The sequence below is a fragment of the Anolis carolinensis genome, unplaced genomic scaffold (genome assembly GCF_035594765.1).
Source record: "Anolis carolinensis isolate JA03-04 unplaced genomic scaffold, rAnoCar3.1.pri scaffold_14, whole genome shotgun sequence".
Classification (NCBI taxonomy): Eukaryota; Metazoa; Chordata; class Lepidosauria; order Squamata; family Dactyloidae; genus Anolis; species Anolis carolinensis.
The window spans coordinates 73,762-88,148 of record NW_026943825.1 but is presented as its reverse complement, the minus strand read 5'-3'; the positions used below and the strand labels follow the sequence as shown (position 1 = coordinate 88,148).

At 44.0% G+C, this 14,387-nt stretch overlaps 1 protein-coding gene across 4 annotated transcripts; it reads left to right on the top strand.

The window, feature by feature from the left end:
* The first annotated feature begins 31 nt into the window (after positions 1–31).
* Positions 32–13,785, top strand: kat5 (lysine acetyltransferase 5). Of its 4 annotated transcripts, none has more exons than XM_062965495.1 (14): positions 32–180; positions 274–340; positions 868–936; positions 4,339–4,475; positions 4,668–4,820; positions 6,572–6,652; positions 7,588–7,662; positions 7,807–8,055; positions 9,304–9,393; positions 9,508–9,648; positions 9,796–9,889; positions 10,176–10,335; positions 11,795–11,876; positions 13,397–13,785. In XM_062965495.1, exons 1-14 carry the CDS (start codon positions 169–171, stop codon positions 13,529–13,531), a joined length of 1,545 nt encoding a protein of 514 aa, XP_062821565.1. In that variant the 5' UTR covers positions 32–168; the 3' UTR covers positions 13,532–13,785. The 4 variants fall into 4 exon arrangements, with proteins under 4 accessions (XP_062821565.1, XP_062821564.1, XP_062821563.1 ...); XM_062965494.1 differs by having other exon boundaries at positions 7,780–8,055; XM_062965493.1 differs by having other exon boundaries at positions 4,641–4,820.
* Positions 13,786–14,387: the final 602 nt, after the last annotated feature.

Here is a 14,387-nt window from a genome sequence, read left to right as displayed (position 1 = left end):
CAAATCAGGGGCCCGGGGCAGACAAGTGGGGAAAGGCAAACAATAACAAAACTGTAAACCCAAAACAACGGAAAAGATGGCGGCCGGCGGAAGTGTGTGCGTTTCCTCCCGGAAGTAGTTCCCGGCGATGCCGGAAAAGAAGGCCCTGACGAGCGTCGAGGGTCCAAGATGGCGGAGGTGGTAAGTGGGGAGGCGGAGGGGCCTCTGGGCGAGGGGCCGCGCCCGGGGCGGCGGGAGGGGGCGCCCGGCCCTCACGGCTCGCTCTCCCCGCAGGAGGAGGTCACCGAGGGCTGCCGCCTGCCCGTCCTGCGCCGGAACCAGGACAACGAGGACGAGTGGCGTGAGTCGGGGGCGGGGCCTGGGAAGGCGGGGGCGGGGCCTCGGGAGGGGCGGGGCCCGGGCGGTGATTGACGGGCTGGATCCCAGGGAGGAGGGAGGGAGTGTGCCCTGCTCACCCAGCCAGGAAATCACAACCACAACCATGAAACAAAACCAGGAAAATAATGATATAATATAGTAATAAGTAAATGAAATACTTTGAAAAATAATTGCACACAGCAACGCGTGGCCGGGCACAGCTAGTAATAAAAAGAACTATAATGTGATACAATAATAAACAAAATAATGTAATATAACTTTGAAGAAATAATATTGTAAATGTAGATCTGCTTCTGTTTATCCTATTTGCACCTGTAGGTTGAAATGTTTTGGGCTTGTAGTTAACCACCAAGTATTTTCCATAGTCCTGACATAGTCTTTGGGGTTTTCGTGCAACACGATTGTGACCTTCAGAGCAGTTTCCTGGAGAGTTTCTCACCCTTCGCTTCCCAGTAACGGAATGTGCTTTGCTTTCTCTCCTGCCGACAGCACTGGCCGAAATCCTCAGCGTCAAGGACATCAGCGGCCGGAAGCTGTTCTACGTTCACTATATTGACTGTGAGTAGACCGGGCGGCAGTGAATCTGTATATGTATATGTATGTATAGGTATATATGAATATTCACATAAAACTGTAATTTAAGATAAGACTGTCCAATTAAGTTATGGAATTTATTTATTTATTTATTTATTTGCAATGTTTATATTCCGCCCTTCTTTCTCACCCCGAAGAGGACTCAGGGCGGATTACAATGAACACATATATGGCAAACATTCAATGCCAACAGACAAACAACATACATTAGACAGACTCAGAGGCATTTTTTTAAAACATTTTTCCAGCTTCACGATTCCGGCCACAGGGGGAGCTGTTGCTTCACCGTCCAGAAGTGGCTGTACTTCCTCATTCCTTTCCTCGTGTTTTGCTGGCAGTTTTATGGTGTTGTAAATTAGCCTCCCCGCATAAAGCGTCCCTAAATTTCCCTAATTGACAGGTGCGACTGTCTTTCGGGGCTGCATAGGTCAACAGCAAGCCGGCGCTATTAATGGTCGGAGGCTTAACCCAACCCGGGCTTCGAACTCATGACCTCTTGGTCAGTAGTGATTTATAGCAGCTGGTTACTAGCCAGCTGCGCCACAGCCCGGAATTTGCTGCCTGGGGAGATCAGGCAAGCCCCCACCTTGATGGCGTTTCGGAAGAGCCTGAAAACCTGGCTTTTCACCCAGGTTTTTGGTTAAGATCGCCTTTTTCCATCACAGTTATTATACTCCTCGACCTTTTGTACTGATTCCTGATGGCTTGATATTATTCAGGGCTCCTCCCTACCTAATGTGTCCTTAAATTAATGAATCTATTGCACTTTATTTAAAAAATCTGTAACATAATGTGCACCTTGCTGATCCACTATTGCAACCTCATTGTTTTTAATTCGATGTTTTAATACCATGTTGTGTTTTTTTGTTTTTTTTCCGGTTGCTGTGTATATATTATTATTGGTTTTGTTCTCTGATGTTTTATATTTTATTTTGTATTGTTTTGTATCCGATTTTGCTGTAAGCCGCCCCGAGTCCCCTTCAGGGGAGATGGAGGCGGGATATAAATAAACTTATTATTATTATTATTATTATTATTATTATTATTATTATTAAATGATTCTAATGCACTTTATTTATTTACGAATTTGTTGCTCATAATGTGCACCTTGCTGATCCACTATTGCAACCTCATTGTTTTTAATTTGATGTTTTTATTCTTTGTTGTGTTTTTTTTGCCTATTGTGTATATTTTATTATTGGTTTTTGTTGTTGTCCTTTGATGTTTCATATTTTATCATCGCCTGTATTTTGATTTTGCTGTGAGCCGCCCCGAGTCCCCTTCGGGGGAGATGGAGGCCGGATATAAATAAACTTATTATTATTTTATTGTATGACACAGCAAACAAGATAGAGATGCTGGATTTCGTATCACAAGTCGAACACTTCCCAAGTGTCTAGGACTGTGTGATGTATTATTATTATTATTATTATTATTATTATTATTATTATTATTGTATGACACAGCAAACAAGATAGAGATGCTGGATTTCGTATCACAAAATCACAAGTCGAACACTTCCCAAGTGTCTAGGACTGTGTGATGTATTTATTATTATTATTATTATTATTATTATTATTATTATTATTATTGTATGACACAGCAAACAAGATAGAGATGCTGGATTTCGTATCACAAGTCGAACACTTCCCAAGTGTCTAGGACTGTGTGATGTATTATTATTATTATTATTATTATTATTATTATTATTATTGTATGACACAGCAAACAAGATAGAGATGCTGGATTTCGTATCACAAAATCACAAGTCGAACACTTCCCAAGTGTCTAGGACTGTGTGATGTATTTTCGGATGATGCGTATTATTATTATTATTATTATTATTATTATTATTATTATTATAACACAGCAAACAAGATAGACGTGGTGTATTTCATATCACAAAATCACAAGTCGAACACTTCCCAAGTGTCTAGGACTGTGTGATGTATTTTCGGATGATGCGTAAGACACACCTGTTTCAACAGGCTTTTGAGTTACGTTATTGATGTTTTAAAAGGTGCTTTTAGGATGTTTTAAAGATGTTTTTAAATTGTTGATTTTAGCCTGTTCTTGTAAGCCGCCCCGAGCCCTAGGGGAGTGGCAGCATATAAATTTGAAAAATAAATAAATAAATAAATATTATTATTATTAAATCATTATTCTCCCCTTCTTCAATGTAAATGTGCTTATGTATCCTTCCAATATTAATAGAGTAAAATAATAAATGTAAGAGTCTCGCTTATCCAAGCTTCTGGATTATCCAAGCCATTTTTGTAGTCAATGTTTTCAATATATCATGATATTTTGGTGCTAAATTTGTAAATACAGTAATTACTACATAGCATTACTGCGTATTGAACTACTTTTCCTGTCAAATTTGTTGTATAACATGATGTTTTGGTGCTTCATTTGTAAAATCATAACCTAATTTGGTGTTTAATAGGCTTCCCCTTAATCTCTCCTTATTATCCAACATAATTGCTTATCCAAGCTTCTGCCAGCCCATTTAGCTTGGATAAGTGAGACTCTACTGTATTATTAAATCATTATTCTCCCCTTCTTCAGTGTAAATGTGCTCATGTATCCTTCCAATATTAATAGAATAAAATAATAAATGTAATACAGTAGAGTCTCACTTATCCAACATCCGCTTATCCAACGTTCCGGATTATCCAACGTAGTTTGCCTCCTGCCCCGATCAAAAACTGTTTCTCTAGACAGCAAGGATTAAACTTTTTATGGATTTAATTTCCAACAATGTTGCTACTGTAAGTTCATTTTATGCAATTCTATATTTATTTGTAGTCAGTTTGTTAGTAGCCAATGTTTTTGTAGTCTCTGTTTTCAATATATTGCAATGTTTTGTTGCTAAATTCATAAATACAGTAATTACTACACAACGTTACCATGTTTTGGACTTTTATCTGTCGATTTGTTGAAAAACATGATGGTTTTGGTGCTTAATTTGTAAAATCATAACCTAATTTGACGTTTAATAGGCTTTTCCTTAATCTCTCCTTATTATCCAAGATATTTGCTTATCCAAGCTTCTGCCAGCCCGTTTAGCTTGGATAAGTGAGACTCTACTGTATTATTATTATTATTATTATTATTACTATTATTATTATTATTAATAATAATAATAATAATAATAATAATAATAATAAGTTTATTTATATCCCGCCTCCATCTCCCCCGAAGGGGACTATTATTAAATCATTATTCTCCCCTTCTTCAATGTAAATGTGCTTATGTATCCTTCCAATATTAATAGAGTAAAATAATAAATGTAATAATAATAAATAGAGTAAAATAATAATAATTATTATTATTATTACCGTGTGCCTCGCTTTGCTCCCACAGTCAACAAGCGGCTGGACGAATGGGTGACCCACGACCGGCTGGACCTGAAGAAGATCCAGTTCCCCAAGAAGGAGGCCAAGACCCCCACCAAGAACGGGCTGCCCGGCTCGCGGCCCAGCTCTCCGGAGCGGGACGTGGTAAGGGGGAGCTTGGGGAGCCTGCCTGCCTGCCTGGGGAAGGGTCTCCGTTGCCCGTTGGTGCCAGTGCGGATCTCCCCCCTCCCCCTCCCCCCCCCGAGGGGCCGTGCCGCCCCTCTCGCGAGGGTCGGTAACGCCCGTGTCCGTCCCGTCCCCCCCGCTCAGAGGAAGACCTTGGATCTGTCTCTGCAGCCAGCCGCAGCCCCGTCCAGCGGGAAGACCCTGCCCATCCCGGTCCAGATCACGCTCCGCTTCAACCTGCCGAAGGAGAGGGAGGCCGTCCCCGGCTCCCCCGACCAGCCGCTCTCCTCCAGCTCCTGCGTCCAGCCCAACCATCGCTCCACGGTACCCTCCGGCACCCGCTTCCTTCCTTTGTGGGTCTGCGTGTTGGGCGGGTGGGGCCCGGTCTGGGCCGGCGAAGGAGGGAGGCCTCCGGGGAAGGGGCCCCCGGGGTCTTGGCGGCCCCTCGAGCTGCTTAAAACCTGGCTCTTCCGCTGTGTCTTTGGATAACCGAGCCCATAGCTAGAGTAGTTGCACCGGCCATCTCTTTGCCTTGAAACACTGCACTTTCCTCCTCTGCCCCAAAGCATCTTATTTATTTATTTATTTATTTGCGGCATTTATATCCCGCCCTTCTTTCTCACCCCGAAGGGGACTCAGGGCGGTTTACAAGTATATATACATACAATATATTATATTATACAACTATATCGCAATATTATTAGTAATATTGCATGTAATATAAATATACAATTATAATAGTCAATTATAATTATTATTACATTGCATTACATCGTAATATTATCTTAGAATATAACCTTGTATTTTATTTATTTATTTATTTATTTATTTATTTACAGCATTTATATTCTGCCCTTCTCTCCCCGAAAGGGACTCGGAACGGATCACATTACACACATAAAGGCAAACATTCAATGCCTTTTAACACAGGACAAAGACAAGACAAATATAGGCTCCGAGCGGGCCTCGAACTCATGACCTCCTGGTCAGAGTGATTCATTGCAGTTAATTGCAGCTGGCTTGCTCTCCTGCCTGCGCCACAGCCCGGGCCCCAATTTAGTTCTAGTGGCCCCCCCCAGGCCATCCTCTCCTCCATCCCAGTTGTCTTTTCTTTCTTTCTTTTCTGATTCATATGTTATTTGAGTGATTATATTGCTTCTGTTTATGTGATTGTTTTAGTTCAATTGTTATGTTTTTTTTAATTCTTAAAGCGTTTTATAGTGTTTTCAGTGTTTTATTGTACAATGTTTTATTATTTATTTATTTATTTGCAGTATTTATATCCCGCCCTTCTTTCTCACCCCGAAGGGGACTCAGGGCGGATCACATTACACATATAGGCAAACATTCAATGCCTTTTAACATAGGACAAAGACAAACAACATAGCTCCGAGCGGGCCTCGAACTTATGACCTCCTGGTCAGTGATTCATTGCAGTTAATTGCAGCTGGCTTGCTCTCCCGCCTGCGCCACATGCTGATTTTACATTGGAAACCGCCCTGAGTCCCTTTCGGGAGAGAGGGCGGGATACAAATAATTTTTTACTTACTTTACGACTTACTTCGTGGTGTGTCCCTGTGCAGCCGGGGGTCGGACTGGGCGGCCCTCGGGGTCTCCGCCAGCTCAAGGCCTGTTGCAGACTCGCTCTTATTGAGGAGCAGTGAGCCTCCACACTCACGGCTTGAGTTACGTTCTGGTTGTCACACTGGGTCAGAAATCAGCCAGAGCTTTGCCTGCGTGTTCCTATATGGCGTGGTCCCCAACTTTGGTCCATGGACCACCAGTGGCCCCCCAGTCAAAGTGGTCTCTGGTCCAAAAGAGGTTGGGACCCACTGCTGTATGGGCTCACATGGGAGAATACGGAGAAGGGGGCAGTCCCCGCAGGATGAAGATGCCCCCAAAGGGACCCCCGTAACCGTGCCCACCTCCACTGCAGCCTCACCCCAGTGCCTTTGCTTCAGCGATAGTTGAGGATGAGTCTCCCGTGTGGCCCATACAGCTTATGGGGAGGGGAGACGTGGGGCACGGGGTGGCCAGGGCCCCGAAAGAGCCTCGGCTTGTGTCGTGTCTTCCAGAAGCGGAAGGTGGAGGTGGTGTCCCCCGCGACCCCCATCCCAGCGCCCACAGAGACCACCCAGGCCTCCGTCTTCCCGCAGGTAAGCCCCAGCGCCCGCTCCGGGCAGTTGAGTGTCCACTCCAGGTGGAGGAAGGTGGGACCGCAACTGGGAACTCTGGTTCGTCAGGTGGGCATCTACTGAGGAAAGGGCCTATATACACCATTTGTGTTGACTTTATAACAGTTGTAAACATTTCCTTAACTCGATGTAAACATTTCCCTCATCACTGTCACAGTTCTTATCACAGTTTGCCAGGCAGTTCGACTATTTATATTCCACCCTTCTTTCTCACCCCGAAGGGGACTCAGGGCGGATTACAATGAACACATATATGGCAAACATTCAATGCCAACAGACAAACAACATTCAGTTTAGACAGACACAGAGGCATTTTAACATCTTTCCAGCTTCACGATTCCGGCCACAGGGGGAGCTGTTGCTTCACCGTCCATTGATGGCTGTTCTTCCTCTTCTTTTCCTCGTGAGCAGTTTTATGGTGTTGTAGATTAGTTAAATTAGCCTCCCACATAAAGCGTCCCTAAATTTTCCCTACTTGACAGATGCAACTGTCTTTCGGGGCTGCTAGGTCAACAGCAAGCCAGGGCTATTTTTTTTTTTAATGGTCGGAGGCTTAACCTGACCTGGGCTTCGAACTCATGACCTCTCGGTCAGTAGTGATTTATAGCAGCTGGTTACTAGCCAGCTGCGCCACAGCCCGGCCCCATATTCGCGTATCCAACTTTCTGCCGGCCCGATTATGCTGGGTAAGTGAGACTCTACTGTATCCTATTTTCCCACTGACACCAGGACATGGCCCTACAGCTCGGGGGACTCGCAGCAGCCCAATGGGGCTGAATATGTTGTCGTTTGGGGCCGTTCTGCGGAGTCTTTGCCTTCCTGGGACTCCTTGGGTGACCCAGAACGACCCCGGCCACGGTGGCCTTCCGACCTTGCCTGTCCCTTCTTTTCTGCAGAATGGCTCTGCGCGCCGTGCGGTGGCCACGCAGCCGGGCAGGAAGCGCAAGTCCAACTGCCTGGGCACGGACGAGGTGAGTGTGGCCGGCCGGCCGGCTACTCGGGGCCGGGGCGGGGGGCGCCTGCGTCCCGTGAGGCCCCGGACGGACGCGAGACAGACCCTGCGGCTTTCTCCCCGTTCGTTCATCCAGAATGTCCCCCCCGGTTCTTGCGAGCAGGACTCCCAGGACAGCCTGGACGGCCTGCCCTCGGCGCCCCGCATGACCGGCAGCCTGGTCTCGGACCGCAGCCACGACGACATCATCACGCGCATGAAGAACATCGAGTGCATCGAGCTGGGCCGGCACCGCCTGAAGCCCTGGTACTTCTCCCCGTACCCGCAGGAGCTCACCACGCTGCCCATCCTCTACCTCTGCGAGTTCTGCCTCAAGTACGTCAAGAGCCTCAAGTGCCTCCAGAGGCACCTGGTGAGTCCGCACTCCCCTCGCCGGAGGGAGTTCTGGGAGTTGGAGTCGCACCGGGAATACGACGCGCCCTGGCCCTCCTTTGCTCTGGGGCCCTTTCGGGGTCCGGGCTTTGACGGGCGGGAAGGACTCTCTCAGGAGTGTCGCTTCTGTCAGAGTATTTGCAGCGCAGCCGTAGTTGGAGGGAATCAGTGGAACGCAGAACAAAGAGACCATCAGAGACGTTGGTAAAACTATATACAAAGTTTTACTATAAGCAGGAATAAACACAAACAGACGGACACAGGACTTGACTCTCAATCTAGGCCAGGGGTCCCCAAACTAAGGCCCGGGGGCCGGATGCGGCCCTCCGAGGTCATTGACCTGGCCCCCGCCCTCAGTTTTATAATATATATTGTATATACATATAATATTGATAATAATATTATAATGTAATACAAAATAACACTAATAATAATACCATATAATAATATTAATTATATATTCTTTATTACATATAATATTACTAATAATATTATAGTATAGTGGTATAGTTCAATAAAGTAATATATAATGCTAATAGTGTGCTATTCTAATAAAATAATATATTGTATGTACATATAATTTGTAAGCCACTCTGAGTCCCCTTTGGGGTGAGAAGGGTGTGATACAAATGTAGTAAATAAATGCAGTAAATAAATAAATAATAAATAAATACATTTTAGACTTAGTCTGAAGTCTGAAATGACTTGAAGGCACACAACAACAACAACAATCCTAATTAACTTGACTATCTCATTGGCCAGAAGCAGAAGCACACTTCCCATTGAAATCCTGATAAATGTATGTTGGCTAAAATTATTTTTATTTTTAAATATTGTATTGTTTTTTCATTGTTCTTCTTGTTGTTTTTGCACTACAAATAAGACATGTGCAATGTGCATCAGAATTTGTTTGTATTTTTTTTAAATGATGATCTGGCCCCTCAACAGTCTGAAGGATTGTGGTCCTCGGCTTAAAAAGTTTGGGGACCCCTGCTCTAGGCAGACAGAACTCAACCCAGAACTGAACGCAATCACTTGTGTCTGGATACTCCCCGGTTCCAGCCACACATCAAGGTCATCACAGCTTCTTAGTAATTAACTCTTTCCAGACTATGTTACACTCTGGATGAGGCAATCAGTATGCAATACAGGCAAGACACAAATTCCATTTAAACACTATCTATACACAAATCGCACATTAACATCTTCCTCCCTCTCTCGCCCGCAGACCAAGTGCGACCTGAGGCACCCGCCCGGGAACGAGATCTACCGCAAGGGGACCATCTCCTTCTTCGAGATCGACGGGCGCAAGAACAAGGTAAGAGCAGGGCCCGGGTTCTGCCTGACCTCACGGGACGAGGTCTGGGTTTTGTGGCCTTGCGAGTGGGGTGTTTGGTGACCGTGGCCTCCGCCCGCGCTGCTCCCCTTGCAGAGCTACTCGCAGAACCTCTGCCTGCTGGCCAAGTGCTTCCTGGACCACAAGACCCTCTACTACGACACGGACCCCTTCCTCTTCTACGTCATGACCGAGTACGACAGCAAGGGCTTCCACATCGTCGGATACTTCTCCAAGGTGGGTCGTGCTGGGAGCCGAGGACGCTAAATGGCAGGCAGGTTCCATCAGCCAAAACACCAAACAGATTTGAACTGGTTGAAACTGTTGAGGCCCAGGCGTGGCCCCACGGGCTCACGGCCTCCGTCCTGCTCCCTCTCCCGGCAGGAGAAGGAATCCACGGAGGACTACAACGTGGCCTGCATCCTGACCTTGCCTCCCTACCAGAGACGCGGATACGGCAAGTTGCTGATTGAATTCAGTGAGTGCAAACCTTGGCCTGCTTTCCCCATTTATTTTTTACGAGCTTGGGTTAAACCGCTGAGCTGCTGAACTTGCAGACCGAACGTTTGCCAGGTTCAAGTCTGGGGAGTGGGGTGAGCTCCCGCGGTTAGCCCCAGCTTCTGCTAACCTAGCAGTTCGAAAACATTCAAAATGTGATTATTACATTATAATATTATTATCAATATTATATGTATATACAATTCTGGCGGCAGGAAGGTAGCATACTGTTATTGGTGGCCGGCTTCTTCCTTCTTCCTCCTCAGGCTACGAGCTGTCCAAGGTGGAGGGGAAGACGGGCACCCCGGAGAAGCCCCTCTCGGACCTGGGGCTCCTCTCCTACCGCAGCTACTGGTCCCAGACCATCCTCGAGATCCTCATGAACCTCAAGTCGGAGACCGGGGAGCGCCCACAGATCACCATCAAGTGAGGAAATAACAATAGTAGTAGCACTAGTAATAATAATAATAATAAGTCTTTGAACTTCAAAGACTCTGGCAGAAACCAGTGCAGGTGGTCCCGGTGGTGATGGGCACACTGGGTGCCGTGCCAAAAGATCTCAGCCGGCATTTGGAAACAATAGACATTGACAAAATCACGATCTGCCAACTGCAAAAGGCCACCCTGCTGGGATCTGCACGCATCATCCGAAAATACATCACACAGTCCTAGACACTTGGGAAGTGTTCGACTTGTGATTTTGTGATATGAAATCCAGCATGTCTATCTTGTTTGCTGTGTCATAATAATAATAATAATAATAATAATAATAATACATCACACAGTCCTAGACACTTGGAAGTGTTCGACTTGTGGTTTTGTGATATGAAATCCAGCATGTCTATCTTGTTTGCTGTGTCATAATAATAATAATAATAATAATAATAATAATACATCACACAGTCCTAGACACTTGGGAAGTGTTCGACTTGTGGTTTTGTGATACGAAATCCAGCATGTCTATCTTGTTTGCTGTGTCATAATAATAATAATAATAATAATAATAATAATAATACATCACACAGTCCTAGACACTTGGAAGTGTTCGATTTGTGGTTTTGTGATACGAAATCCAGCATATCTATCTTGTTTGCTGTGTCATACAATAATAATAATAATAATAATAATAATAATAATAATAATAATAATACATCACACAGTCGTAGACACTTGGGAAGTGTTTGATTTTGTGATTCTGTGATACGAAATCCAGCATATCACTCTTGTTTGCTGTGTCATAATAAAAAAATAATAATAATAATAATAATAATAATAATAATAATATCATCGTATTGACTCAAGAGGAAAGGCTCAAGACCTTGCGAAACTACGGCAAGCGCCAAGTAAACCCTCCTATGTGCGACTTCACAGATGCCACAAAGAAGTGGAAAATACTTTTTTGGGTTTCAGGGTTTTGCACATTCGATTTAATGGCATGTTAGACTCAAGTCAATATGGGAGCAATATATATATTCCCTGCCCCTCCTTGCAGCTTGAGGCTGAGTACAATAACAATAATAATAATAATAATAATAATAAGAAGAAGTTTATTTATATCCCGCCTCCATAACAGAAACATGGAAAGTGAGCTTTGATTAGGAAGTACTTCCTGGCCGTAAGAAGAGCTAGTCAACAGTGGAACTCTCTGCCTCGGAATCCGATGGAAGCTTCTTCCTTGGAGGCTTTTAACAGGGGCTGGATGGCCATCTGTCAGGGGTGCTTTGGATGTGTTTTTCCTGCATGACGGAAGGAGGTTGGACTAGATGTCCCGTGGGGTCTCACGGAAAGAGTGGCGGTGGGCCGGCGTCCATGGGGTCCCCCCCCATCCCTCCCAATGGTCCTTCCTTGCCTTTGTTGATGCCCTTTCTTCTCTCTTTCCTTCCAGCGAGATCAGCGAAATCACGAGCATCAAGAAGGAGGACGTCATCTCCACCCTCCAGTACCTCAACCTGATCAACTACTACAAGGTAATGGGGGTGAAGGGGATACAACATAACAACAGGAATAATAATATCATATTTAAACAATAATAGTAGTAATAATATAACCTTCCCTCCTCAGTGAGGGCTAGAATCTTTTTAAAGACCCCGTGGGATTAGAAACTCTGTGCCTTGCGTTATAAAGCATGCTAGGGGCTGAGTAGGAGTGTTTTGAATAAAAATAATAATTTATTTAAATACAGTAGAGTCTCGCTTATCCAACATAAACGGGCCGGCAGAACGTTGGATAGGTGAATATGTTGGATAATAAGGAGGGATTAAGGAAAAGCCTACTAAACATCAAATTAGGTTATGATTTTACAAATTAAGCACCAAAACATCATGTTATACAACTAATTTGACAGAAAAAGTAGTTCAATACGCAGTAATGCTATGTAGCAATTACTGTATTTACGAATTTAGCACCAAAATATCAAGATGAATTGAAAACATTGACTACAAAAATGCGTTGGATAATCCAGAACATTGGATAAGCGAGTGTTGGATAAGTGAGACTCTACTGTAATAGTTTTATATTTAAATAATAATAATAATAATAATAATAATAATATTATAACCTTACCTACTCAGTGAGGGCTAGAATCTTTTTAAAGACCCCGTGGGATTAGAAACTCTGTGCCTTGCGTTATAAAGCATGCTAGGGGCCGAGTAGTTTTTTTTTAGTAAAAATAATAATTATTTAAATAATAGTTTTATATTTTAATAATAATAATAATATAACCTTACCTCCTCAGTGAGGGCTAGAATATTTTTTTAAACCCCGTGGGATTAGAAACTTGTGCCTTGCGTTATAAAGCATGCTAAGGGCTGAGGAGGAGTGTTTTGAATAAAAATAATAATTTATTTAAATAATAGTTTTATATTTAAATAATAATACTGTAATAATAATATAACCTTACCTCCTCAGTGAGGGCTAGAATATTTTTTAAAACCCTTTGGGATAGTTAATTATAACTATCCGTGGGATAGTGATTAATTAATGACTTGGAGATAGTCATTAATTAATCAGCCCCAGTGGGTTTTTAATAATTTATCCTGTTTTTATTACAGTCTTACCATTTATGTGCTTTAAATGAAATTTTTATCTTGTATTGTTGTTTATATTGATATATTGTATTATTGTTTCATTTTTTAATATTGTGATTGTATTGTGTTGCTTATATTTTGTTCTTATGTTGTTTGGGCCACTGCCCCATGTAAGCCGCCCCGAGTCCCCGTGGGGAGATGGTGGCGGGATATAAATAAAGTTTTATTATTATTATTATTATATTATTATTATTAGAAACTCTGTGCCTTGTGTTATAAAGCATGCTAGGGGCCGAGTAGTTTTTTTTTAGTAAAAATAATAATTATTTAAATAATAGTTTTATATTTAAATAATAATAATATAATAATAATAATAATAAGAGTGATCTAAGCTTACCTCCCCAATGAGGGCTAGAATCCTTTAAAAAAACAAACCCTTTTAAGAAATGCCCTTCTTTTAGGGCCAGTACATCTTGACGCTCTCAGAGGACATTGTGGACGGGCACGAGCGCGCCATGCTCAAGCGGATCCTGCGCATCGACTCCAAATGCCTGCACTTCACCCCCAAAGACTGGAGCAAAAGAGGGAAGTGGTGATGGCGACAGAAGCCGGAGCGGGGTTGTTTTGAAGCCCTTCACCTTCCGGACAAGGACCAGGGAGAGGGGTCTTTGCGGTCAAGACGGAGGAGGGACCTGGCCTGGCCTGGCCGGACCGCTCTCCCCGGACACTGCGCTTGTAGATATAACGAATCGCCCTTTTGCAGAAAGGCTCCTGCAAAGACTTGTGTACGTACAGAAGCCGACAAAGCACAGACCGGCCACCCTCGGCCACCTTTCCCCCAACTTTTGTTGATATTTATAATGTTTCGAAAGGGAACAGAGCAGAAATCGAGAGCTTGGGGCCTGGAAAAGTATGGACGGAGGTCCCGCTGCCAACGCTCCTCGTCTGCGGCTCGGCTCCCTTTTCTGCCACGGAGAAGCGGATACAGCGGACTGCCTGGACGGACCCAAAGCTCTGCTTCCTTGGGGGAAAGACATCCCCATTCGAACCCCCTGCTCTTGAAAAAAGAGGAATTCTGCATCGAGACGCAGCCTCTTTCGCCAAAGGAAGGATCTTTAGGACCCACGGCTTGGAGCCCTTTGGCCCTTTGCACCCTCCGCCCCGAATATCACTGGGAAGAGAATAAATTATCGACGTCTTTTTTCTATCTATATATATAAAAGAGTGATGGCATCACGGCGACCCACAAAACAACAAAACTGCAGGCCCCCCAACCTCGAAATTTGACAACACAACCCATCATCCACGCCTCTAGGTTGATACAACAAAAAGAAAAGAAAAATAAAGTCCTAATTAGAGAGAGAGGAATAATTGCTTTTATCCAATTGCTGCCACTTAGAAGGCTAAGCTCCTCCAACTTGGTCTCCTAGCAACCCAATAAAAAAAAATAAA

Bases quoted from the DNA above. Each gene is read 5' to 3' on its own strand.
- kat5 (XM_062965492.1), top strand. The intron at 7,663-7,779 runs GTGAGTGTGGCC...TCGTTCATCCAG, and splicing joins ACTGCCTGGGCACGGACGAG to AATGTCCCCCCCGGTTCTTG. The intron at 11,877-13,396 runs GTAATGGGGGTG...CCCTTCTTTTAG, and splicing joins ACCTGATCAACTACTACAAG to GGCCAGTACATCTTGACGCT.